This window comes from Caretta caretta, chromosome 6, assembly GCF_965140235.1.
Source record: "Caretta caretta isolate rCarCar2 chromosome 6, rCarCar1.hap1, whole genome shotgun sequence".
NCBI classification, from domain to species: domain Eukaryota; kingdom Metazoa; phylum Chordata; order Testudines; family Cheloniidae; genus Caretta; species Caretta caretta.
Genome location: NC_134211.1, coordinates 12,749,575 through 12,775,354, shown reverse-complemented (window position 1 = coordinate 12,775,354; position 25,780 = coordinate 12,749,575). Strand labels below are relative to the sequence as shown.

The 25,780-nt window shown below is 57.0% G+C and overlaps 1 protein-coding gene across 1 annotated transcript; it reads right to left on the bottom strand.

The window, feature by feature from the left end:
• Window positions 1-603: 603 nt before the first annotated feature.
• On the bottom strand, window positions 604-24,678 carry GRK2 (G protein-coupled receptor kinase 2). Its single transcript, XM_048853885.2, has 21 exons — window positions 23,816-24,678; window positions 16,409-16,485; window positions 14,787-14,860; window positions 14,476-14,577; window positions 13,919-13,993; window positions 13,345-13,406; window positions 12,922-12,973; window positions 10,535-10,626; window positions 9,880-9,979; window positions 9,267-9,345; window positions 8,768-8,898; window positions 7,052-7,146; window positions 6,567-6,674; window positions 6,386-6,452; window positions 5,849-5,949; window positions 5,379-5,445; window positions 5,172-5,267; window positions 3,547-3,709; window positions 3,199-3,335; window positions 2,981-3,094; window positions 604-2,695 (listed from the first exon to the last, which is right to left on the bottom strand). The coding sequence occupies exons 1-21, from the start codon at window positions 23,926-23,928 to the stop codon at window positions 2,531-2,533; spliced, it is 2,070 nt and encodes a 689-aa protein (XP_048709842.1). The 5' UTR covers window positions 23,929-24,678; the 3' UTR covers window positions 604-2,530.
• Between the last annotated feature and the right edge of the window lie 1,102 nt (window positions 24,679-25,780).

Here is a 25,780-nt window from a genome sequence, read left to right as displayed (position 1 = left end):
GAGCCATGGGAACAGTTCACTGCCAGTTCATTAGCCACTGAGGGGTTTGAAAACCAGGGTGGAGCTGGCTCTGGGATGCTGGGGGAGGGATACTGGGCACAGAGGGACTGTCCCTGGGACCCACTGACTTTGAGCCTTCCCAGCAGGAACGCAGAGCTCTTTGCAAGGACCAGGGACCCTTTTCTAGGACTAGGAGCAGGGCCCACATCGGGTAGGCAGGGGTTTGCTCCTGTAGCCCAGAAACAGCTGCCTTGAGGGGGTGGCTTTGATACAGCCACAAGGCCCAGCAGAGGGGAACCGAAACTGACAGGGGGAGAGGATGTATTGGCAGAGCTGGGGGAGCTGCGGCTCAGCATCGAAAGCACAGGATCCCCTAGCATATACCCCCATCCATGTACAACCCTGTGGCCCAGGATCCCCCAACAACTCTTGCTGCCCCCCAAGGCCCACGGTCTCCCAGCTGAGCCCCCACATTGTGTACCACCCCCGTGGAACAGGATCCCAAGTGACCCCTGTCTAGGAGGCTGCCAGAAGGGGTGGGGACACTGGCTCTGAGTCACCCCAGCCCAGCCCGTCCCATGGACTGGCTGCCACAGGCAGAGCTCCGTTTTTTCACTTTTTTATTATAAAACTCAGTTGTCTTTTTTTCTTCTCCACTCGTTAAAATCACATTCAAAACTCGGCCAAAAAATTAACCCCGAGAAGAGACGGTCCAGAAACCAATATTTACAGACACTGCGAGGGGGGAGGGGCAACCTCCCCCCCCAAGGAAATCGCTCCCCAAGGGGGAAAAAAAGAGCCATTGGCAGAACGGGCAGAACTCATCACACGGGGCGGGGGAGGGGGGGCGCATGCAGCACAGCCAGGTTCGCATGCGGTTGGGGGCTGGGAGACCACGGAGATGTGGGGGAACAGGGGAAGGGAGACCTCTCCCCCAGTCTCCTTGCCAAATGTTCCCCCCATACTCTGCCCTCTCTCCTACCCAGACATGGAGGGGATGGAAAGGGACCCAGGGTTAAGTCACCCCAAGAGCCCCCTGCCCCGGGGGGGGAGGTGTTATAACACTGAGTGGGGGAGGGGAGAGGAGCTGGGGGGCTGGCTGGAGCAATAATACAGGGGGCTATGGATGGGAGGGGGCAGCAGGGCCAGCACCCCTGGGCACAGGGGCTCCATGGCACAGACATATTTACATTGGCCGTCCTCGGACTCAGACACACAGCACTTGGTGTTGGCACTGGCCCTCCGGCTAGCTGAGCAACAACCGCCCCCCTCCCCCCGCAAAGCTCAGCCCCCACCCCAGCCAGCCGGACAGCACTGGCATCAGGCAACTCTTCCTTCTCCTTTGGCACAAGGCCCAGGTGCCCCTAAGGCTAGGGCCCAGCAAAGCGCCTGTGTCCTTGGGAGGGCAGAGACGTGGCACAACGGGGGCAGTTCCACCTGCACAGACCTGGGTTTGGGTTTGGCATCACTCATGGGTGAAACGAGTTGCCCGTGTCTGCCAGGGCAGGGACTGGCATCTTGCTATTTGGCACAGTTTATTATAAATACCCTGGGAGGCAGGCATCCTAGCAATGCAATAGCGGGGAGGGTGGGGCTGTGGGGTCAGAACTGAGGGGCATTGGCACAGTGGGGGCAGGAGCCCAGGGCTGGGGCTGTCGGCATGGGCAGAGGCTGCCGGGGGAAGGGGTGCGGTGGGGGGAAGGTATTTGCCTCCATTAGATAATTCATTGTTCATTCCTAATGTAACTCTTGCTCTTGGAATCGGTGGTCCCCCCTCCCACCCCGGCCTGATCCTGCCAGGCAGTGAAGCTCCTCCCACACCCAGCCCCCACCCCTTTGGGTCCCTGGCCAATCATAGAATATCAGGGTTGGAAGGGTCCTCAGGAGGTCATCTAGTCCAACCCCCTGCTCAAAGCAGGACCAATCCTGAGCCCCAAGGCTCTCAGATGGCACTGTAGGTCCTCAGCCATGGGACAGCATTGCTGGGGCTGGATTCCCTTCCAGTAAGAGCTGGTAACCCATGGAGAAGGGGCGGGAGGCAAGGTCTGTCCCCTACTCACCAATACTCACTGCATTCTACAGGCTGGGAAGGGCATACCCTGGGCCATAACCCCCCCGCTGACAGAGCCCTCCAGTGTGCCAGGGATCTGGGCCATGCCCCCCCCCCCCCCCCAGAGCTCTCCAGCACCAGCAACGATTTGATAATGGAGAGAGAAAGGAGGAAGTTAAGTGCCAAAGAGGAAGTTCCTCCCTGTGATCCCCGCATCCTGCTGGGGGCAGGGCCAGCATGGCCCCTGCCCCATGAGCTGAGATGGGAAGGAGGGGAGAAATGGATCCAGAATGTAGGAACCATCCCCAAATAGGGAGAGGGCGGAGTCTGCCCCACCCCCTCCAGATGCCCCACCCCCTCCAGTAGGGGGCAGGGCGGGAGTCACAAGGATCAGCAAATTAACAGTTACGGTTCCGCTGGGGGTGCGAGTAAAACCCAACCCAATAAATTAAAGCCGGGGGAAAAAGGGGGGCGTGGGGGTCAGAGGCCATTGGCACTGGAGCGCTGCAGCAGTGGCACCTTGCTGAGCTCCACTATGGGCGAGCGCGGCTTGTTCTTCATCTTGGGCACCCGCTGCAGCAGCTGCTGGGCCTCGTGGTAGGCGTCGCGCAGCTCCTTCTTCCACTGCACCAGCTCAGGGTCGCTCTGTGCCGGGTGACAAGGTGGGGTTAGCACAGGAGCACCATGGAGGGGTCAGAGGTGATGGCCGGGGGCACCACGGAGGGGTCAGGGGTCACAGTCAGGGGTGGGGTCAGCCACAGGAGCAACACAGAGGGATCAGAGGTCACAAAAAGGATGCATTATTAACCAGGGGAGCCTAAGACGTGGAAGGAGCAGCCCTAGGGAGCAGACAACCGGAGGGGGGAGGGGGCGGAGCAGACACATCGAGCAGCCCTGGTGCAGTAGAGGGGGGTGCTGGGGCACACTCACATCACACTGCAGGATGAGCTGCCTGTGCTCCCGAGTCTTGAGGAGGATGCATTTGCGCTCCTTGATCTGAGTGTCCTCCACGGATTGGATCTCCTCCATGGTGAGCAGGGATTGCTGCAGAGGACAGAGCGCCAGGGGGTCAGAGAGAGACCATGGCTCATCCCCCCCACCAAGAATCCCCCTCCCCAATGCCCCAGGCCCTGCCCTCAGCTCCCTACCGGGGACTCGCCCTCCCCTCGCCACTCCAGCCGGTTGGGGAACAGGTAGAAGTATCGCCGCTGCCATGGCGTCAGGAAGGGGTTGCCCATCTTAGACATGTAGCCGTGCATGATGCAGTCCTTGCCCAGGGCGTAGTCTGTGCCGGGGAGAGACAGAGAGAGAGTCAGATCGCAGCACCAGCCAGCCATCAACACACAGGGAAGTGCCTGCAGGGGACACTGTAGAGAGCAGGGGAGGCCATGGTGGAGGATGGATCTCCCAACAAGGTCACTGTGGGGAGTGGGGGCTGGCTATAGTAGGCATCTCCCAGCAGGGGGCACCATGGGGAGGGGGCTCCCCCCACTCACCCTCCTCGTGGCCCAGCTGCTTGTTCTTGGCCTTCTTGCGGGCCTCCAGCTTGTCAGTCTCAGCATTGACAGCGTCGAAGACCGTCTCCGTCACCTCCTGCTGCCAGCGCTCCGAGATAGTGAGCGGGAAGTTGCGGTACAACTCCTGGTCGCTATCCAACAGCTGGGAACGGACAGAAAGACGGCAGGTGCGTGGGCAGCTGGGAGCTCCCCCAACCCAGGTGACTGGGTATCCCCCACACCCTCTCCTGGCATCAAGCTCTCTGGGGGAAGGGCTGGGTGGTGGGAGGCTGGTGGCAAGGTGAAGGGGCCTCCTCTCCCTCCACAGTTGGGAACTGGGGCTCCAGAAAGAGTAAAGGGCCGGGTGGGGGGCAGTGTTCCCCCTCTAATTTTTCCCACACATGTGCAGAATGAATATTGGTGCACATAACAAAACTCATGTGGTGGGGCTGGGTCAGAGGATTGGGGTATGGGGGGACAGACAGGTGAAGGGCCAGGGCTGAGGGGTTTGGGGTGCAGGCTGCCTGGTGGCTACAGCATGGAGAGAGGACCCCCCTCAGCTCTCTCTCTCCCTGAAGCAGCATCTGGGCTGTGGAGGGAGAGGCGCCTCTCCCCCAGCCGCGGCAGGTCCGTACCGGGCTGGATTGGGGCTAGACGCCTCTACCCCAGCCTCAGCAAGTCCAGGGCAGGTCCATGCTGGGGGAGAGGCAGCCCTCCCCACCACAGCCCTGAGCCCCTACATGGGGCTTAATAGGCAGCCACACAGCTTAGAGGAAACTCAGGTGGGGCATGCTGCATATGCTTCCCTGCGACCCCTCCTAGCTCCATCCCAGCACCAGCCAGTTCCTGCTGCCAACCCCAAACGACTCCAGCCTCAGCCCTGTCCCCTCCTCCCTGAGATCCTCCAACATGCCCCACCCACCCACTGCTTAGGCAACCTCTCCCAGCTCAGACACCCACAGGCTGAACCCCACCTCTCCTCCCCTTCCCCTTACTCAGAAACACCCCTCACACACACAGAGAGAGAGAGAGAGAGAGAGTGTGTCCCACTCCAGGCTGTGACCCATGCCTCCTACCCACTCCCAGACACCCCCCATACCAAGACCCACCCCTGGTTCCCACTCACCCGCTCAGAGACACCCTGGGTGGGGTGATGGGGCGTGAGACCCACCCCTCCCTCCCCCCCCACTCAGAGACACCCCCACAGATCCATCCCCCTAAGCTGAGATCTACTCCCCATGCTGCTGGGACTGTGTGATGCCATAACCCCACTCAGGGCCTCCTCCCTCTGCTGCCTACAGTGTCAGAATTCCCACAGGGGAAGCTGGGTGTCCTGCAGCCCCCAAGCCACATTAGGGGCGCCCTCCAATGGCAGCAGCTGGCACTGTGCCCTGAGGGACCCCAGCCCCACTGTACACCTGTGCTACTGTTGGAGCTGAGCCCCACTAAGCCCTAATGACCAGAGTCCCTGCGCATTGCACTGGGAATGCTCAAACTCAGGGCTTGTGCTGGGAGAGGGGATGGGAGCCTGTACCAGGGAGGGGGAGGAGCCTGCATGGCCCAGCCCTGCCCTGCCCTTTCCAGCCGGGGGAGCGGTGCTAACCCCCGTGAGGTCCGTCTGGTACCTTGATCCCTTTTGTGTCCTCTTCATCGAAAGACCCGATGTCGAAGGCGTCAGCCGCGTTCACCTCCCCACGTGGCGGGATCAGGGGCGGTGGGTACTGCGGGGTCAGGGGAGGCGTTAGAGAATCTGGGGGGACAGGACAGCAGCACCCGCCACATGCCCCTGACCCTCTCCTTACCCAGCTACTCTCCCTACCCACCCCACTTACCTTCTGCAGGAAAACCATCTGCCAGTCCAGGCTCTGGAAGAAAGGATCCTCCTTCACCTCTTGTGCCCTGGGGAGGAAGACCAGGGGTGGGGTGAATCAGCAGAGCTGGCCTTAGGGTCCCTCTGGCCCCCCACATGAGGGGCAAAGGATGCAGCAACCTATGCTGGAGCCAAGGGGTCCAATTCTAGCAGGGGCAGGACTGGAGCATGGGGGTATAGGCAGAGAGAGATGGTGCTGTCACACCAGCAGGGGGAACTCCAGAGCTACCTGTTCTAATAACACAGTGACTGTATATCTGAAGGTCCTATGCAAACAGCACCACTCAGGCTGAAGGATGGATCTCTTCCAGTTGGGGGATGGTAGCCCAATGCACCCATCCTTCCTGGGCTGGCTCCTGCCACATGCTTGCTGGGTCCCAGTGCCACCCCAGGATGTGGCATAACCCCCCTGCTCCCCAGTCACAGACTCACCCATGTCCCATGCAGCCCAGCCTCCGGTTGACGTCTCTCTGGAGCAGCCCTTCCAGCAGGGAGCGCAGTTGAGGCGAGAAGGAGTCGGGCAACTCTACAGGCTGTGGGGGTGGGGATAGGATTATTTTATGGGGAGGGGCCAATCCCCAGCCCTGGGAGCTAGGTAGACCCTTCCTGGGGCTGGAGGGACACTGCGGTTCCAAACCTAGCCAGCACGGGTCAGCTGTGTACACGCACACAATCCCAGCCTGCAGGGGCAGTCTCATCCACACAGCCACATTGGAGCTCCACTCTGCTCAGGGGCTGGAGGGCAGGGCCAGACTCGGGTCCATGGAGTTGGGTGTGTATGGCTGGGCTAGACAGGGCCCTGGCTGAGGACCAGTGGGACGGGCGGCAGGTACAATGGGCTCAGAGCTGAAAAGCAGGGCTGTTCCTGGCCTGGACCAACAGATGGGTCGGGGCCCCTCTCCGCGCAGCCCTGAGGAGAGCAGAGATCCTGTCTGCACCTGATCCCCCCACCGGAGATCCCCCACTCACCATGGTCAGGGTCATGCGGTCGATCTCATGCTTGTCCTTGGTCTTGTGCTGCCGGAAGGGGCTGTGCCTGTGATGGGAGGGGAGAAGGTGGTTAGATGCTGCCTATGCCATACCCCTGCCCCACGGGTGCCTCTGTCCCACATGCGCCCCCTCCCTCCCCCAAGCTTGCTTGCTCACTCACCCCCTCAGCAACTTGAAGAGCATGCAGCCCAGAGAGAACCAGTCGGCACTGCTGTCATAAGCCACACCCTTCTGCAGCACCTCCGGCGCCATGTACCCATGCGTGCCACTGTGGGGCATGTGGGGGGAGAGAGAGATAGACAGAGAAGGGGGTCAGAGTACAACAGAGCCATGGCCAGCCCAGGAGCTGCAGTGCCCCACTCTCCCTGCAGGGGGCGTCAAAGAGCCATCACAGAACCACTACACACCCAGCCTCTCCCAGCAGGGGGCGCTGTAGAGGGCGGGACAGGAATACTGGCTGTGAAGGGCGTTCCCAGCTACTCCAGCCCCAGCCTCTCCCAGAAGGGGGCGCTACGGTGAGCAGAGTGGGGGCACTGGCTTTAGGAGGCGCTCCTGGCTACTCTAGCCCCAGCCTCTCCCAGATGGGGGCACTCGTAGGGAGCAGGGTGGGGGCACTGACTATGAAGGGAGCTCCTGGACACTCACACACTGGCATGAGGCTTCTTCTTTGAGAAATCACAAGCCAGTCCCAGGTCTGAGATCCTGACGTGACCGAACTCGTCCAGCAGGATATTTGCTGGCTGCAGAGAGAGAAGAGCAGCCCCATGAGCCAGGGTGATGGGATGGGGAGACCCAGGGTGGGGATGGAGGGGAAGTGCAGCATCTGAAATGCTCTGTGAATGGGAGGGAAGCCAGCAGGTGGGAGCTGGGCAAAGCCAGTCCCTCACTCCTGCCCTTCTCCCCTTAACTTTACTACCCATGGAGGTGGGGTCCTGGAATGGGGGCTCTGCTCTCATCCCAAGATCTCCAAGCACCACCCCCCAAGGGGGCTGAGCAGGTAGGAACCCCAGGAGGGAGCAGACAGGGTTACCCTGAGGCCCTGGCATGGTGGAACCCTGTGGTGGAAGGGGTGAGTTTACCTTAAGGTCCAGATGTGGGAGGAGGAGGAGGAGGGTGTGATGTTGGCAAACCAGGTGCCAGCTATTGCCAAGGCTTTGGGCCTCAGCTGAGCATAGACATATTCATTGCTGGAAACCTGTCCAGCTCACCTGTGTGTCAGTATGGGTCAGACGTGTCAGACTTACAACAATGTATTTAGATTTCATGAAACGCTTGTACATTACTACATGTATTAACCCTACTTATAATGTCGGTATCCCACGTTGTTAGGTGAAACTTAAGTGTTTGCTATAGAGCTCTAACATGTTTGCTCTGAACTATGTCACTCACCAGACAAGAACAAAACTTTGCCTAGTGCAAAATGCTAAATCTCTATGAAAGGCATTACCTCTTGCCCATCGGGAAGGGCTATCAAAACTAAATGGCCCACTGTGGGACATCACAATACAAAGACTGCTACTTGCCCCTGCACAGGCTATGTGCAAAAGGCTTGTCCCATCAGCTTGAATTCTGGAAGAAGAAAATAAAGATAGAAGACATGAAAATTTTTGATCTCTTTGCTGTTTGGCCTCTCACAGGACTGGAGCCAGGAAACAGAAGCAGAGATCCCCAGGGTCAACCTGGGTTAGCCCTAAAAGACATTCAGAGCTGACAGATTACTACATCTCTGTCAGCTTTTGGAACCATAGACTGCAACTCATTGGTGTATACATGTTTGCCTGCTTTAATCTGTAAGTAACTTGTTCATTTCTTTTTCCTAGTTAATATATCCTTAGTTTGTTTACTATAGGACTGGCTACAGGCGTTGTCTTTGGTGTGAGATCTGAGGTACAGATTGACTTGGGGGAAGTGTCTGATCTCTCGGGACTAGAAGCAACCTGAATATTTTGTGAGCTTTGGTGTATAGCAACGAATCATCACTAAGTCCAGCTGGCCTGGCGGCAATATAGACTGGCATGCCCAAGGTGACTGGCTGTGACTCCATGGTAAGACAGGTATAGTGCTTTAGGAGTTCACAGTTGTTTATGGGGTTGGTGAAACATAATTATAGAACACCCCCGCCCCCATGGGTCTCTGCCCTGAGGTCGTGAACAACGCCAGCCAGCGTGTCACTGAGGTTCCGGTGTGGGAGGATGGACACCCGTGGTGGGAGGAGGAGGGGTTACCTTGAGATCCCAGTGTGGGAAGAGGGGACACCCATGGTGGGATAGGGCAGGGCTCCAGGAGGGGATGGGATTACCTTGAGGTCCTGGTGTGGGAGGGTGGGAGACACCCCTCCGTGGTGGGAGGGGGTGGGGCTACCTTGAGGTCCCGGTACACCACGAAGCGGTTGTGCATGTGCTCCAGGCCCAGGATGATCTCGGCAGCGTAGAAGCGCATCTCGGCCTCGGAAAAGACCCCGTGCTGAGAGAGGTGGTAATGCAAGTCGCCCCCTGCACGAGAGACAGCCGACTTCCTGGTCAACACAAGGCCCTGCCCCACAGGAAACACAGTGTGGGCCATGCACAAGGTGGCAGTGTGGCTAGTGGCTAGAACACCAGGCTGGGCGCTAGAACTCCTGGGTTCAATCCCCAGGCCTGCCACTGGTTCCTTGGGCAAATCACATCCCCACTCCGTGCCCCGGTTCCCCTCCCACTCTTTGCCCGTGTGGTCAGCAAGCTCTTCAGGGCAGGCACTCTCTCACTAAGCATGTGCAGCGCCGGACAGTGGCGCCTAGCTTGAGATAGGGTGTATTATTGATTGTAAGGGGTGGGCAGTGTGGGGGCTGGGGTATCCCCCAAGGATAGCAGGGGGTTCTCACCATTCATCAGGTCCAGGATGAAGCTGAGTTTGTCAGGGGTATGGAAGGCGTAGGACATACACACGATGAAGGGGCAGTCCTGGGGCGAGAGGTCGAGATGGGTCACCCACTGATCAAGGGAACCCCACAAACTGTGCCACCGCAGGCTCTCTTTCTCCCCCACACGCTGCCCTCTACATTCCCCCTTGCACTGCCCTCCCACAGATTCCCCCTCCCTCCACACTGCCCCACGTGCTGCCCCCACCCCACTGCATGCTCCCCTGCATGCTGCCCCCCACCAACCTCCACATTACCCCACGTGCTGCCCCCACCCCTCTTCAATCCTCTCTACGTGTGCTCCCACCCCTTACATGTTGCCCCCTCAAGCTCCCTGTCCCCATGTGCTCCCCACCCTTTGCCTGCATCCCCCATTCTCTGAACACACTCACTCCTGCCCTCCCCTGTGCTAACCGCCTCCACTGCTGTCCTCAGACACAGGCCCCCCCCTTTACCTTAGATCAGGCTTGCCCTGTTCTGACACCCCCCCCCACCCCTTGTATGCCCTGTGGCGAGGCTGGCCCAGCCAGGCAGGCCCCATGGCTGCAGTGCATGGTGTGTGGAGAGCTGTCCTCACCCCGGTGCTGACGAGAGACAGCATGATGCGCTCATTTAGGGCCAGCGTCTCCCCCTGCTTCATCTTAATGCGCTTCTTGTCCAGACATTTCATGGCATACCTGCCCCGAGAGAGAAAATAATCCCTGCTGATATCCCTCCACTCCCACAGCAAATTCCCTCACCCCGGTATCCTCTGTAATGACAAGTATCCGTTCATCTCTCCTACTTCCACAGTACCCTCCTCCTCATTGAAGGGATCCCTCTGCCAGCCAGGGCAACACCAGCACTACTGGTATCCTCCCTTGCACCACAACAACGCTCCCTCGCTCTCACAGGTGTCTCTCAGCTCCAGCACCCCCCATCCCAGCAGATATATCCCACTCCAAAACCCAACAGATATTCGTCCACCTCCCAACTATAATATCCGCCCCCAACCTCCAGCAGATACCCCTCCACCTCTCGACTATAATACCCCCCCAGCCCCCAGCAGATATCCCTCCACCTCCCGGCTATAATACACACACACTCCCTCACCCCCGGATTCCCAGCAGATATCCCTCCACCTTCCAGCTATAATACCCCAGAATCCCAGCAGATACCCCTCCATCTCCTGGCTATAATATCCCTCACAGTTCTTCTCCCCGGGGGCCCCACCCCTGGTGTTGGCTAATTACATTTTGCCCGTGTCCGCTTTCCGGCAACCGTACACCTCTCCGAAGCCGCCGCGGCCGATGATCCGATGCACGCTGAAGTCGTTCATGGTCAGCTGGGCCCATGGCAACGGGAGAGCAGGTGAGGGTGGGGAGAAATCCACACATTAATTGTATTGTACTGCTGCAAACTCATGGCACATCGCACAGTGCAGTGTGGGCTCTCAGGGCACACCACGCCTAGGCAGGGAGCAAGAGGCTGGGCTTGGCGTTAAGGCCTCAGATTTAGAACTCCTGGATTCAGTTCCCAGCTCTGCCACTGACTCCCTGGGTGATGTGGAGGAAGTCACTCCCCCTGCCCCCCAGCCCTGTTTGTGCCTCGGTTTCCACAGATACAAAGCAGAGAGAATAATCCGTCCTACGTCTGGACTGTATGTTCGGGGGAGGGCAGGCCCAACTTTTCTCTGCGTGTGCATGTATGCACAGTACACAGCACAATGACAACCATTCATCGGAACAACAGCACCTGTTCCCTGGCCATTCCCACCGCTACAAGCATGTTCATTGTAGAACTGAGGGGAAAACTCCTCTCTGTGCCATGCTCCCTCTAAGCCCTGGAGGGGCGGGGGGGGGAGGGGCTTGGATCTCAACCTGCATCTGAATGTTGGGGCTCGCGCAATACGAGCCAGGGAGCCCCAGCTCGCAGTGAGTCAGGGCTGAGGAGACCCCTTTCCCACAGCTACTGCCCCGCACAGTCTCACCCACAATGAGCATAGCCCCAGGAGGTGGGACGATTCGGTCGCAGTGGGGTTAGGTTGGGACCCAGGGGCTCCATAGGGAGCTGCGAGGTGGAGTAGGGGCAGTAGGGGGTCGCTGTGCTGTGCAAGGGGCACATGGAAATGGGATACAGTTCCGTGCAAGTCTACCCCCCAAATACAAACTGTCAACCCTTCCAGGCCAAGCCCCCCAAGATGGACTACAGCCCCATCCCTTGCCCAGGCCAGGCTCCCCGCAGATAGAACCTGCAACTCTATAAATGCATGGTGTGCCCACACTTTGAATAATGCATGCAGTTCTGGTTGCCCCAATCCAAAAATTGTATGTTAGAACTAGAAAAAGTTCAGAGAAGGGCAACAAAAATGATGAGGGGTCTGAAACAGCTTCCGTATGAGAAGAGATTAAAATGACTGGGACTGTTCAGTTTAGAAAAGAGACAACTAAGGGGGGATATGCTGGTGGCCTATTAAATAATGACTGGTGTGGAGAAAGCGAATAAGGAAGCGTAATTTACCCCTTTATATAACACAAGAACCAGTGGTCACCCAGTGAAATTACTAGGCAGCAGGTTTAAAACAAAGATAAGGAAGTGCTTTACACAACACACAGTCAGCACATGGAACTCTTTGCTAGGGGATGTTGTGACAGCCAACAGTAGAGGTTCATCAGTGGTTATTAGCTAAGACGGTCAGAGACACAACCTCTGCTCTGGGTGTCCCTAAACCTCTGTTTGCCAGAAGATGGGACTGGATGACAGAGGGTAGCTCACTGGATAATTGCCCTGTTCTGTTCATTTCCTCTGAAGCACCTGGCACCGGCCACTGTCTGCAGACATGATACTGGGCTAGATGGACCATTGGTCTGACCCAGTGTGGCCGTTTTTATCATAGAATATCAGGGTTGGAAGAGACCTCAGGAGGTCATCTAGTACAACCCCCTGCTCAAAGCAGGACCAATCCCCAACTAAATCATCCCCGCCAGGACTTTGTCAAGCCTGACCTTAAAAACCTCTAAAGAAGGAGATTCCACCACCTCCCTAGTAACCCATTTCAGTGCTTCACCACCCTCCTAGTGGAAAAGCTTTTCCTAATATCCAACTTAAACCTTCCCCACTGCAACTTGAGACCATTACTCCTTGTTCTGTCATCTGCCACCACTGAGAACAGCCAAGCTCCATCCTCTTTGGAACCCCCTTTCAGGTAGTTGAAAGCAGCTATCAAATCCCCCCTCATTCTTCCCTTCCGCAGACTAAACAATCCCAGTTCCCTCAGCCTATCCTCATAAGTCATGTGTTCCAGTCCCCTAATCATTTTTGTTGCCCTCCGCTGGACTCTTTCCAATTTTTCCACATCCTTCTTGTAGTGTGGGGCCCAAAACTGGACACAGTACTCCAGATGAGGCCTCATCAATGCCTAATAGAGGGGAATGATCACGTCCCTCGATCTGATGGCAATGCTCCTACCTATACAGCCCAAATGCTAATAGCCTTCTTGGCAACAAGGGCACACTGATGACTCATATCCAGCTTCTCGTCCACTGTAACACCTAGGTCCTTTTCTGCAGAACTGCTGCCTAGCCACTTGGTCCCTAGTCTGTAGCAGTGCTTATGTTCTTATGCCCTGGGAGACACTCACATGGATGTTCAGCTCCACGTTCTTCCACTGGCAGAAGCGGGTGAATTTGTCACTACAACAAAGCAGAAAGAGGTGAAAAAACTACAGAGGCCCCCACAGAGAGGACCCCCCCGCCCCACGGGCCTGCAGAGACTACATCACCCCAGTCATGCAGAGATCCCTGCCCCTATAGCCCTGCAGCAAGACCACCCAGAGAGACCCCCATAGCCCTGCAGAGAGACACCCCATACCGCATCCCAGAGAGACCCCTGCAAAGAGAGGTTGCCCATCCCCGCAACCAGAGAGACCCCCTCAGCCCTGTGCAGAGACCTCCCCATCCCCCGCCTGCCAAGGTCCTTGCAGGAAGAGAACCTCCAGCCCTCGACAGACATCCCCCCAGGTCCAGGCCCCCAGCCAGTCCCCACAGCAGATGGCTCCTCTCACCTCTCGATGAATTTCTGGAAGATGGCTCCATGCAGGTTCTGGCAGATCTCCTCAATGTACGGCTGGGGGAGACATGGGAATCAGGGTGGGAAAGAGAGGGGGTCAGCAGGGAACCCCACCCACCCCCAGTGGGATGGGCCATGCCAGGAAATTCCTTCCCCCCATCCTCCCACAGTGGCAAGTGGGATGGGAAACCCTTCTCTTGGGGACTGTCAACCCCACCCACCCTGCATTGAGGGAGGGACAGAGCTTCTTAGTATCTCTCCCTTCCCCAGCCACCAGGGCAGCCCCACCCCCCTTACCCTCCCCGACAGCAACCCCCTCCCACACAGCATCAGGAAGGGGCAGGAGACCGGGCTAGAGGGGCTCATTGCTCTGATCTGGTGCAGCTGGGGAGGAAATATTGAGCTAGGTGGACTCATGGGACTGATTTAGTGCAGCACTAGCCTAGAGGGGCCCGTGGGGTTGGACCAGCACCACAGGGGGGATCCGGGCCTAGAGGGGCCCGTGGGGCTGGGCCCGTGGGGCTGACCCCGTGGGGTTAGTAGTGAGAAGGTGGGGGGTGGAGACACACCTGGAATAGGTCTGGTGGCACCTGCTTCTTGCTGAGCCGGCTCTGCACGTGCTCTGTGGCGCTCTTGGAGAAGGGCTGTGGGAAAAGCAGTGGAGCAATGAAAGCCTGTGTGGTCCTCACACCCCTTCTCAGGTGGTCAGGGTGGATCTGGGTCTAGGTTATCCCCACCCCCATCCCACGGTAGCCTACAGGGCAGGGCTGGGGCACCAGGGGAGACTCTGGACTATGTGAACAAGGAGAAATCCAACTCTCAGGCCAGGATGGGAGGGCCGGGGGAGCAGTGCAGGGTTCTTATCTGGGGCAGGGTCTGTGACTGCTTCAGGGTCACGCATGAGGCAGAGCTCCTGGAGGTCTTGGGGGTCCCTTCTGAGGCAAGGGGTGTGATGGTTTCAGGGTCCCATCTGAGTGAGGTTTCTGGAGATTTCTGGGGTCCCCCTGGGCAGGTTCTGTGCTGGTTTCTGGAGTCCCCCCAGGAAATGTCTGTGGTAGTTTTTCAGGTCCCCCCCAGTGCAAGGTCTGTGGTGGTTTCTGGGTCCCCTCTGGGGTGGCACACTCACATGGGAGCAGGACAGCAGCTCCTTCATGATGTACTGGTCGAAAATCTGGCGGCTCTTGGTGGCTCGATCCTCCTCCGAGTCCAGTTTCTCATATTTCTTAATCTGGGGACAGGGGGCACAGTGTCACCCTGGGGCAGGCTGCAAAGCCATGGCTGTGATCTCCCAACACCCCAGAGGGCAGGGGAGCCTTCCAGCAGCCACCCTAACAACCCACAGGGTGGGAATTTACCCCTCCCCCTTCCTGCTGGGTGGGGATAGGGAAACTCCGGTGTGTCTACGATGGCATGGGGGTCAGCCCCCCAGGGCCTCACCTCTTCATAGAACTCCACCAGCGGCTTCGCCTCCTCCACCTGATTCAGGCAGAAATCCCGGAACAGCAGGTACCCTGGGAAACAGGGAGAGAGTCAGGGCCCCAGAGCCCTGAACCTGGCCCCTAACCTCCTGGGGCTGGATAGCAGCCAGTGCCTTCTAGAGGGCAAAGGCCTCATGTTCCATTCCCTGCACCCAAGTCATGCAATCCCTCCTGACTCCCTCAAACCCAGCTCCTGTCTATACCAGTGGTAGCAACAGTGGGCTATTTCTGCCCAGCACCCCTACTGTAGTCACCACCAGAGAGGGTGACAGTAGCAGCAGGCCTCTCCCCAGAGCCAGGCTGGGCCACAAGGCTCTCCGGATGGCTCCATCCTACCCCCGGGGGCCCTGCGGTTAAATGGCTCCAGGTGCTGCCAGCTCCCACCCTGCTGGATAGGCTGCAGTTGACAGGGTTAGTTGGGCAAAAGGCCAGGTGGTGTGGAGCAGGCAGGGGAGCGCAGGGGAGCATGGGGCGTATTGGCACGGAAACCACAAACACAAGCGTGGGCGGGGGAGGAAGTGACAGGGGCTTCCTGCTGGAGGCCGTTAGCTACCAATGACAGAAAGGGGAAGTGTCCCACCACGCCAGCCAGAGGGCCCAGACAGAGACCACGGGGGCCCCCAGCCCCTTAGAAGCCCCTACCTCCAAGCCCCCTGGTAATCCCCATCTCTGACCTTCCCCCAGGGATCCCCACCCACCAGAGACCCCAGCCCCTGACTCCAATCCCCATCCCAAACCCAGCCCACCAGGGACTCCTCCCCTCTCCCAATCCTGACACCACTGCCCAAGAGACCCCAATCCACCAGGTACCCTCCACTCCCAGGAAGCCCCAAGTGACTGGGAAGACTCTGGATTCCTAACGCCCACCCAACCCCCAACCCAAACTCCAAACCCACTGGGGAACCCCAGCCTCCTCCCATCCCGCACCAAAACATGACACTCCCCCCACCCCCACTCCTGCCACACACCTCTACCCACCCAGCAAACCCACCCCCACCCCCCCGATCCCAAACCCACCCTTCTCCCAACTCACCACCTGATTGGAGTCACCACCTGACCCTTCCCTCCAACCCCCACCCTGGGATTCTCCCCCAACTGGAAAATCTCACCAAGCGCCTCCCCATTCCAGTCCATGCCCCCTGCCCCAGCCAGAGACCCGGGAAAGGGATCTGGGCCTGGGTGGTGGGGAGGAGGCGCGGGGATGGGAGCTGCCCAAGCCACACAAAGAGGAAGGAGAATTTCCTCTTGTGCTTCAACACCCTCCACCCGTGTTCACAGCCGGCCTCTTGCCTCCCCCAGGGCTGGAGCTGTTCAGTGAGGAGCACGGCCAGCCCTGGAGATAGGTGTGAGCACAGAGCCCCCCCAGCTTTATTGGTGCCCCTCAATCCCAACCCGCAGCCCCCTGTTAGCCCAGCGCTGGGCTCCCTCCCACAGCTCTGCTGTTGTCCCTCAATCCCAACCCTCCCAGACACACAGTCATACCAAGGGCGGGGGGGGGGGGGGAGGGGGATGTGCATAGGTATATCTGCATGTGCGTCTGTGCATCCCCTGCTGCACTTCACCCCCACTCCCTCCACTTACCGATCTTCTGAGAAAAGATCTTGTCAAAGGTCACTTCGCCCCGGTCCTCCAGGTATTTCTGCATGACGCTGCGGATGCTGGTGAGACACACAGCACACAAGGGGTTAATTGAGATACCCACCCCTCACTCCTGTTCTCTCCCCCAGTAGAAATCACCTGGGCCCATTTGGATTCTGCATCTATACGCCTGGGGGTGTCTGAACAGGCATCTCCCCACCGGAGCCTCAGGCATTCCCATATTGTGGATTTTAATATATGCTTTTTCCCCTGAACCGAACCTTCCTTGACTTTCCAATATTTATTAGTTTGTTAAATTCCATCTCCCTTTAAGACCCTTCCCTCCCTTCAGTAGCTGCCTCCAGCTGCAGCTTCACCAAGTTTTTTGGGTGGGAATTTCCTTGTTTGTTTGTTTAAACAACAGCCATGGGGGAGCATTAGTCACTCACTAGCACATCCATTAGGTAGCCATCCAAAGGCCCCAGTTGAGATCAGCACCCCATTTTACCGGGCACAGTACACGCTTGTAAGAAATAGCCTCTACCCTTAGAATCTCCCAATCCAGCTACACAGGACAAAGGCCAGGAACAGAAACTGAATCACAGAGACAGGAAGGGACTGGCCCAAGGTCACCCAGCCCCACTCACTAGCCCCTGCTGCCTCTTGACGCTGACACACGAACTGGCCACATCATAAGAACATAAGAATGGCCATACTGGGTCAGACCAAAGGTCCATCCAGCCCGGTATCCTGTCTACCGACAGTGACCAATGCCAGGTGCCCCAGAAGGAGTGAACCTAACATGTAATGATCAAGTGATCGCTCTCCTGCCATCCATCTCCACTCTCTGACAAACAGAGGCTAGGGACACCATTCCTTACCCATCCTGGCTAATAGCCACTAATGGACTTAACCTCCATGAATTTATCCAGTTCTCTTTTAAACCCTGTTATAGTCCTAGCCTTCACAACCTCCACAGTGAAGAACTTCCTTTTATTTGTTTTAAACCTGCTGCCCATTAATTTCATTTGGTGGCCCCTAGTTCTTATATTCTGGGAACAAGTAAATAACTTTTCCTTCTTCACTTTCTCCACATCACTCATGATTTTATAGACCTCTATCATATCCCCCCTTAGTCTCCTCTTTTCCAAGCTGAAAAGTCCTGCCTCTTTAATCTCTCCTCATATGGGACCCAATCCAAACCCCTAATCATTTTAGTTGCCCTTTCTTGAACCTTTTCTAATGCCAGAGTATCTTTTTTGAGATGGGGGGAACACATCTGTACACAGTATTCAAGATGTGGGCGTACCATGGATTTATATAAGGGCAATAAGATATTCTCCATCTTATTCTCTATCCCTTTTTTAATGATTAACATCCCGTTTGCTTTTTTGACTGCTGCTGCACACTGCATGGACGTCTTCAGAGAACTATCCACGATGACTCCAAGATCTCTTTCCTGATTAGTTGTAGCTAAATTAGCCCCCATCATATTGTATGTATAGTTGGGGTTATTTTTTCCAATGTGCATTACTTTACATTTATCCACATTAAATTTCATTTACCATTTTGTTGCCAATCACTTAGTTTTGTGAGATCTTTTTGACATTCTTTACAGTCTGCTTTGGTCTTAACTATCTTGAGCAGTTTAGAATCATCTGCAAACTTTGCCACCTCACTGCTTACCCCTGTCTCCAGATCATTTATGAATAAGTTGAATAGGATTGGTCCTAGGACTGAGCCTTGGGGAACACCACTAGTTACCCCTCCCCATTCTGAAATTTTACCATTTATTCCTACCCTTTGTTCCCTGTCTCTTAACCAGTTCTCAATCCATGAAACTATCTTCCCTCTTATCCCTTGACAACTTAATTTATGTAAGAGCCTTTGGTGAGGGACCTTGTCAAAGCCTTTCTGGAAATCTAAGTACACTATGTCCACTAGATCCTCCTTGTCCACATGTTTGTTGACCCCCCTCAAAGAACTCTAATAGATTAGTAAGACATGATCTCCCTTTACAGAAGCCATGTTGACTTTTGCACAACAATTTATGTTCGTGAAACAATCATGGTTTGTTTTTGAGCAGTGCCAGAACTGGGTCCAGGTGTCCAGCGTAACTCCATTGTTTTCCATCTGTCTCAGGCTCATCTGGCCCCTACGCTGCTCCAGGTGAGAACCTCGTGATCTTTAATGGATTTAGCCTCCCAATGTCCCTGGGAGGGAGGGAAGTGCTCGTAGCCTCATGTTCCAGATGAAGACACTGAAGCACAGAGTGGCTGAGTGATGTGCCCAAGGTCACACAGGGAGGAGGAAGGAATTGAAAGCAGGTCTCCTGCCCCCCAGCTTAACACCTAAGCCACTCCTCTTTCAGTGGCATGGCCACTGAGTCCAGACGGGCTCCTTGAGTTCAACACGAGGCCCAGCCCAGCCAAGCCAGGCCTGCAGGCTGTGTAATGTCCTTCAGTCCAGCCGGTCCCTGCAGGGCTTGGGCCAGAGACCTCTGTCATGGGGCAGTCAGAGTGGCTGGAGTCCTGTGGGGCTCAGCAGCTCTGCCCTGAAGTCTTAAAAGCCCCACCCAAGTCCTTTAGCCCCACCGGGATCCAGCTGGTGCTTCTACGATGCTTGACCAGGCTGCCAAAATCTCAACCTAGGGAACATCCCACCTGCCCAGTGTATCCATGGGCAGCTCCCCAAGGGGCATGAATGCCATTGCAAGACAGCAGCTGGCACCCAGCAGACCTGAGCAGGAAGACACCAGGCCTTGTGGCACAAGGAACATCTCAGACCAGCAGGAAAGTCAAGTCAGGTGGATAATGGGGAGATGGAGAGAGGCTGCTGCCTCCATTCCCACCCACAGGGAGGGGTGGGAGTTTGCAACATCCTCCTCTGGGATCTGTACAAATAGGGCCTGACAGTTTTCAGGGCAAAGAGAAGAACTTGAGCTGTTCAGGACTCCTGGGTTCTCTGGGAAGGGTGTGGAGGTCTCATCATTAGAGCAGGGGGGGCTCGGAGCCAGGACTCCTGGGTTCTCTCCCAGCTCTGGGAGGGGACTGGGGTCTAGAGGTTACAGTAGGGTGGGCTGGGATTCTATTCCTGGCTCTATGGCAGACACTCCATGTGACCATCGTCTCTCGGTGCCTGAATTCCCCATTGGTACAACGGGGATGACAACCCTGGCATGGTCTGCCAGGTCTATGCAGACTGAGCTCTTCGGAGCAGGGGCTCTCTCAACACATGTCCGTGCAGCTTTTGGCACAGCAGGGCCCTGGCTGCAGTTGGGGCTCCCTAGTGGCTACTGGAAAGGGGATAAAAGTGAAAGCTCTGGTCCAGAACTGCCCACTGGGAGGTTCCTTGCACCTCCCCATGAAGCAGCCAGATGTGAGCATTATCGGAGACGGGATACCAGGCTAGATGGGCCCCTGGTCTGGACATGCCCGTATGGCTACAGGCCTTTCTGCTGGCCAGTGAAGCCCTGCCCATGAAGGTGCCATCCTCTCCTGGCCCTGCCAAGGGCAGCAGTGCTCTGATTCTTTAACAGACCATGGGCCAAAGAACTAGGGCCAGGTGCTTGCCCGGGCCAGGTCTTTCGTGCTGGGGCAGCCAAGGGCTCCTTTGGCCTGGGAGGGGGAGGTCTCTGCTGGGACTGAGGCAGCTCTGCCCCATCTGCTCCTGTGGGGTTTTTGAGGGTGTGGCCAGAGCTGGTGTCAAGGCCCTACGGGGTACTGGAGAAGCCCTGAGGCTGCTCTCGATGTCACCAAAGAGAATGGAAACCTGGCCCCAGGACTGATTAGCCCTAATCAACTCCACTTCTGCCCTCTGGCCTCGCCCTCTTACTGGGCATCCAGAGGGACTCGACCTCTCATCTTTCCAGCCTCCCAGGTCTCAGGATCTTGGGCGAATTCAGCAAAACTTGGAACCAAAAACTCTCCTTAGTCCCACAGGCCAATGGGAAAAAGGGAGGGACCTCCCTCAAGGCTGGGCCAGCAGGCAGAGGCTCCCTTGATGATGGAGGAGGGCCTCAGCCTTGGCACGATGGGGTGGTGGGTCCCTGGGAGCCACATTTCAGTTCTGGCCCCAGTCCGAACCTTAAAGACTGGCTCTGTCAAGATATTTCAATACCTCCCTGCAGCAGGAGCTCTGGGCTTGATCTGTCATTCACAGTCATTGCCAATCCCCTGGCAGATCTTCCCTCAATCCCGACCCAGAGACCTGGGCTAGCCCAGCCCTGGGCTCCCCCCACAGCTCTGCCGCTGCCCCTCCATCCCACCCTGCAGCCCCTCTGCTATCCCAGCTCTGGGCTCCTCTCTGAGCTCTGTCCATGTCCCTCAACCCCAGCCTATGACCCCCTGCTACCTCCACCCAGACACACCTGGCAGTGCCTTGCTGCATGCCCATGGCTGCTGTGGGCAATGCCGGCATGGCGCAGGGTTCTGTTTCCCTGATTGGGTCTGGCTCCAGGATTTTATTCTCTAGCCTCCCCAAATCAATCTGTAGAGGCAGGCGAAAAAGAGGAACTCCTCTGGTTGGGCCCTACGGCGGGGGAGGAGTGCCTAGGGGCCAGGAGGCTTGACCCTTCCCGTCCCCACCTCTGTGGCCAGTGTAAACCCGAACCCAACAGGGGTGGGGGAGCAGGTTAGGGGTGGGTGTGTGTGTGTGTGTGTGTGACACAGAAGCCCCTGCACCCCCTTCTCCACACCACAGTCAGATCGGACATAAGGCAGCATGTCCCTCTCAACCAAGTTCCTGACCCCATGGGGTCACAGCTGGCTCGGCATGCCCCTTCCTTCAGACCCCAACCCCAGGCCCTGCCCCTCATGCCCCTACTAGTCCCTGGCCCCCTGTGCCATCCCCTCAGGGTCCCGGCCCGAGGCAGCAGCTGGCAGTGCCTTTCCCACAGGCCTGGCTGGTGGGATGTGGGGGAATGAGGGCTGGGCTGGCCCAGGTGTGAGCCACCAGAGGCTCCCAGGGAAAACACAGACGAGGTTATTGTGGGGATCAAAGGGAGAGGGACCCCAGCCCCCCATCCACTTTACAAACCCAAGGTCACCTCCACACAGGAGATATGCCTCCCCCACTACATCTCCCCCAGAGATCCATTCCCCTCCCCACCCCACCCCTTAAAGCTCCCCCATGCACAAAGATGGTCAGCCCCCAACACCCCCCCCCCCCAGGTCCATCCCCCACAGCAAGGGCACTACGCAGCGCTGGGATGGCCATCTCACGGGCCACGTAGGAGTAGGGCAGTGCAGGGAGCAGCTCCCTGCGGCACCGAGACTCAGCAGCAGTCTCTGCCCATAGCCCTCCCCAGAGGGGGCAACTGGGTAAGGCCCAGCTGTAACCGCTCTCCAGGACGGGGGGGGGCCCTAGGCTACCATCCCAGACATCTTATCACAGCTACGGAAAATGCCTCTGCTCCCCATGCCCCCCAGCACACAGGCCTAGTCCCTCCCCACCCCCACTGCACCCCAGGACACAGGCCTGGCCCCTCCCTGCCCCCGCTGCACCCCAGCACACAGGCCCAGTCCCCACAAGGCCTACCCTGCTCTCACACAGTGACGGGGAGCAGCGTAGTTGGGGTGGGGGAATCTTCAGTTAAGCAGGAGTCTGGGGTCAGACAGGCCTGGCTCCGGGGAGCAGGGCAGGGGGCACCATCCAGCCATTGCCCTCCATGGGCCCAGCACAGAGAAATCTGGAGTCCAGGAAGCCCCCGGTGCTTCTAGGGACTCCTAGCTAAAAAGGGTCTCCCTACCATCCCGGTGGGCACCTGCCCCTGTGGAGAAGCTGGAAACAGGGGACTGGAGCTTGGCTGGCCCTAGGGCCTGCTCCCCTCAGGCCATGGGAGCAGAGGGGGCTCAGCAGGCAGGGGATGGATGCTCTCACACATGCGCTCACGAGGGTGGAAACTCACAGCCCCATGCCAGTGGCCTGGGCCTGTGTGACTGCCAGGTAGTACCAGGCCTCGTGCTGCCCTGGCTTCCCCTCCACTCACAGGTGTCACTTCAAGCCAAGTCACACCCCGCCCAGCCTGGGGCTTGTCTGCCATTGCGCTGTGGGCCTGAGATGAGCTCGGGGGCTGGAGCCAACAGCCTCTACTCTGGGTGGCCGGGGGGGAAGGGGGGAATATCTCAGTGAGGAGCCCTGACTCTGAGCTCCCCTCTCCCTCACCCTGCAGCCCTGTTCCCCCGTAAGGCCGGGCTCTTTTCTGGAAGGGATGGGGTTCAAGAGCAGGGACTGGTGGGGATGGGGGCCTCCATGGGTCCAGCTTTGTGCTGTGCTATCAACAGCCCTTGAGAGCAGGAAAGCAGCCCCAGCGAGGCAGATTCTGCCCCCATTCATCCATCCACCCTCCTCCTTACTCATCCATTCCCCTCTACCCAACCCTGCTCCCTCCCTTCCCAGCTATATACACTAAGCCCTAGCCCAGTTCTGACATGACCCCCTCCGACACCCAAGTGTCCCTGTCTGTCCACCATAGGCACTGCAGACCCCATAGGGGCATGGATGCAATAGGAGAGGGGTCAGCCCTTCGCTCTGCAGCTTTTCCCTCCCACCCCAGAGCCAGCTGCATTTCAATGACTTTCTCTGCCCCATTCCCCCTTGATGCCCAGCATTAGCAAAGGCCAAAAAGGTGCCGCGCATGCTACTGTACATGTCTGTTGTGCCACAAGTTGCCCTGGCCCCCAGGCACGGGTTAAGTGCCACTCGCTCATTAAAGGGCATGGATATTGAGCACGGGGTTGGAAGTATGGTGCTGGGCACAGATGATCCTTAGCACAGATTGCATCTCAAACCCCGTTGCATGTGTCTCCCAACCATTAGACAGGCGCCAGTGCAGCCCTACCGCACGGTTGTGTCTGATGCATGCCTGCATGTCGCCAGCTGTGTAGATCAGCCTATAGCAGGTACAGTGCATCTGATTTGCCAGGATCATGTTGGGCACAAAGGGGCTGTTTTTCAGAGCCTCCCAAGCACAGGGAGATCCCAACCCTGGTACTGGGAACTGACAGATACAAAGGAGGAGGGGGTGGTGTGGGGAAGGGTCTCTGGGTTTTAAAGGGGGGGGGGAGGTCAACTCAGCCCCTCCTCTCCCATCTCCCTGGTACTGGAGAGCAAGACACAGGAGCCAGGAAGAAAACAGAATAATGGGAAACTATCCAGGCTACAGGGGGGAAACAATCAGGAAGAAACAACCTGAACAGGGCAGAGTGTGCCAGCCTCCCCCAGTAACACACAGCTGCCCCCAACACACACTCACAGAACCATGCCACTTTGCTACCCTCCCCATGCCCAACCTGGGGCGCCCACTCTGCTTAGGTCAAGACACCTTGCAGGGAGCTGGGGGAGAGGTCCATCTCCAACCAAAGGGCCAGCAAGGCACAGCCGGCTGCCCCACACCTGCCCCCAGCTCACCTGGGCTCAGGTAACAGGATCTTTTTGCTGGCCCGGGCTGCAGGGGTGGATTTGCTTTTCTCCATAGCCATCAAGTAGCTCACATCCGCTAGCACCGCTTCCAGGTCGGCCATCTTGCCAGTCAATCTTGTCTCTTCTTCTTTCCTTTTTTTTTCTTCTCTTTTTTTTAAATACCTTAAGAGATTATTAATTTTTGCGTCTCCGGCCTCAGCTGCCGACCGAGCCCCCTCTCTGCCCCTCTAGATGCCGGAGGGGTGGGGTGGGAAAGAAGAGGGGGGGTGTTGTTCCCCCACCCCTTTCACCAACAGATCCACATGATGCCTTGCAGCGACAGCCCCTTCCACTTCTTCCTTATTTCTGATCAGCTTCGCCTCCTCTGCGAGCGGCTCCCCTTCCTCTCTGAGGCGCCGCGCGTGTTTGCAGGAGAGGCGGGCCTGCCTCGCCGTGGATGCGGCTACGGGTTTGCTGATCTCCCACCCCCTTGACAACTGCTTCTGTTTCCTGAGTTGTGTGTCTGTGTGTGAGTCTGGGCAAGCGGCGGGCAGGGCTAGCCGAGGGGGTACCAGGAGAGGGGAAGAAAGAAACCTGTGCCAAAGCCACCGCAAAAAATACAATCCGATAAAATGTCAGATCACTAGGTCATGAAAATAGCGAGAGAGGCAGGATCGAGTGGTTCCGCAATGCCTCCTCCAGCCTAGCCTGGCCGCCACACTGGCTACAGCACGGGCTAGCTTGGGTCTCTCTCCGGCTGCAGCTTAAAGCAACAGTGCCCTGAAAAAGGGAGGCAAAAGATTGAACGCTGCCCTCTGGAGGTTTTGTGTGAGGCCTTCGCCTCCCACAGAGACCAGGTCACACTCTCGCTGTCTCTCTCTCACACACACACACCCCCTGCATTTTAGGCTCGTGTGATTGCAATGCATGCAATGGGGGCAGGTTGGTAGAAGCAAGGTTCCAGCATGCCTGTGTGTCAGGTGTCACCCATGCGCAATTGAAGTGCCTATCTGCCCCCTGCATGCACCTACAAGCCAATCAGCTTGCACACCTGTGGGATAGCAGGAGAAAGCGTACAGTAGTATCTAGAGGCCCCCAAGAAAGGAGCAGGGATCCATCCCTTTTGGGGAGGAGTGCCCCATAAAAACCTGCAAAGCCCTTATACTTTGTCCTCCTTTGAGTCCCCCTTGGCTGTGATGCCTGCAAAAAAATTGGCTAGGGAGCAGCTGGACGGCTTACTACACTGATCAAGTCTGTCAGCCCATGCGCCCCCTTTCTTCAAGGCATGTGCCCTTGTTATCTGAGCTCATACCCTGAGATTGTAAGCACATTGGGGCAGGGAGTGAGAGTTGTGTGAATTTACAGTGCCCAGAATCACTGCTCTGTTTGAGAGGCCAGAGCAACTCACCCAGGGAAATGGTAGTTTCCTCCCTTGCTTGAGGTCTTTAAACCGAGATGGGGTATCTTTCCAAAAGATCTAGCTCAAGCACCAGTTCTGGGATTGATGCAGAAAGCAGTGGGGGAAGTGCTCTGGCCTGGGTTATACAGGATGGGAAACTAGATGATCTCAGGTTTCAGAGGAACAGCCGTGTTAGTCTGTATTCGCAAAAAGAAAAGGAGTACTTGTGGCACCTTAGAGACTAACCAATTTATTTGAGCATGAGCTTTCGTGAGCCACAGCTCACTTCATCAGATGTGTACCGTGGAAACTGCTGCAGTTTCCACGGTACACATCTGATGAAGTGAGCTGTGGCTCACGAAAGCTCATGCTCAAATAAATTGGTTAGTCTCTAAGGTGCCACAAGTACTCCTTTTCTTTTTTAGATGATCTCAGTGGTCTTTGCTGGCTTTAAAAATCTATGAATCTGTAATATATACAGCTGCCACCACTATGATAACAAATAAATAGTTCTAGGCGTTGTACACATGTGAAATGGAAAGCTGGAATCTACCTCCCAAATTGCTACAATCTAA

Bases quoted from the DNA above. Each gene is read 5' to 3' on its own strand.
- GRK2 (XM_048853885.2), bottom strand. From the start codon at position 23,928: ATGGCCGACCTGGAAGCGGTGCTAGCGGATGTGAGCTACTTGATGGCT. The intron at 14,578-14,786 runs GTGAGGCCCTGG...CCCTGTCCCCAG, and splicing joins TGGTGGAGTTCTATGAAGAG to ATTAAGAAATATGAGAAACT. The intron at 8,899-9,266 runs GTGAGAACCCCC...TCTCTCGTGCAG, and splicing joins CATCCTGGACCTGATGAATG to GGGGCGACTTGCATTACCAC.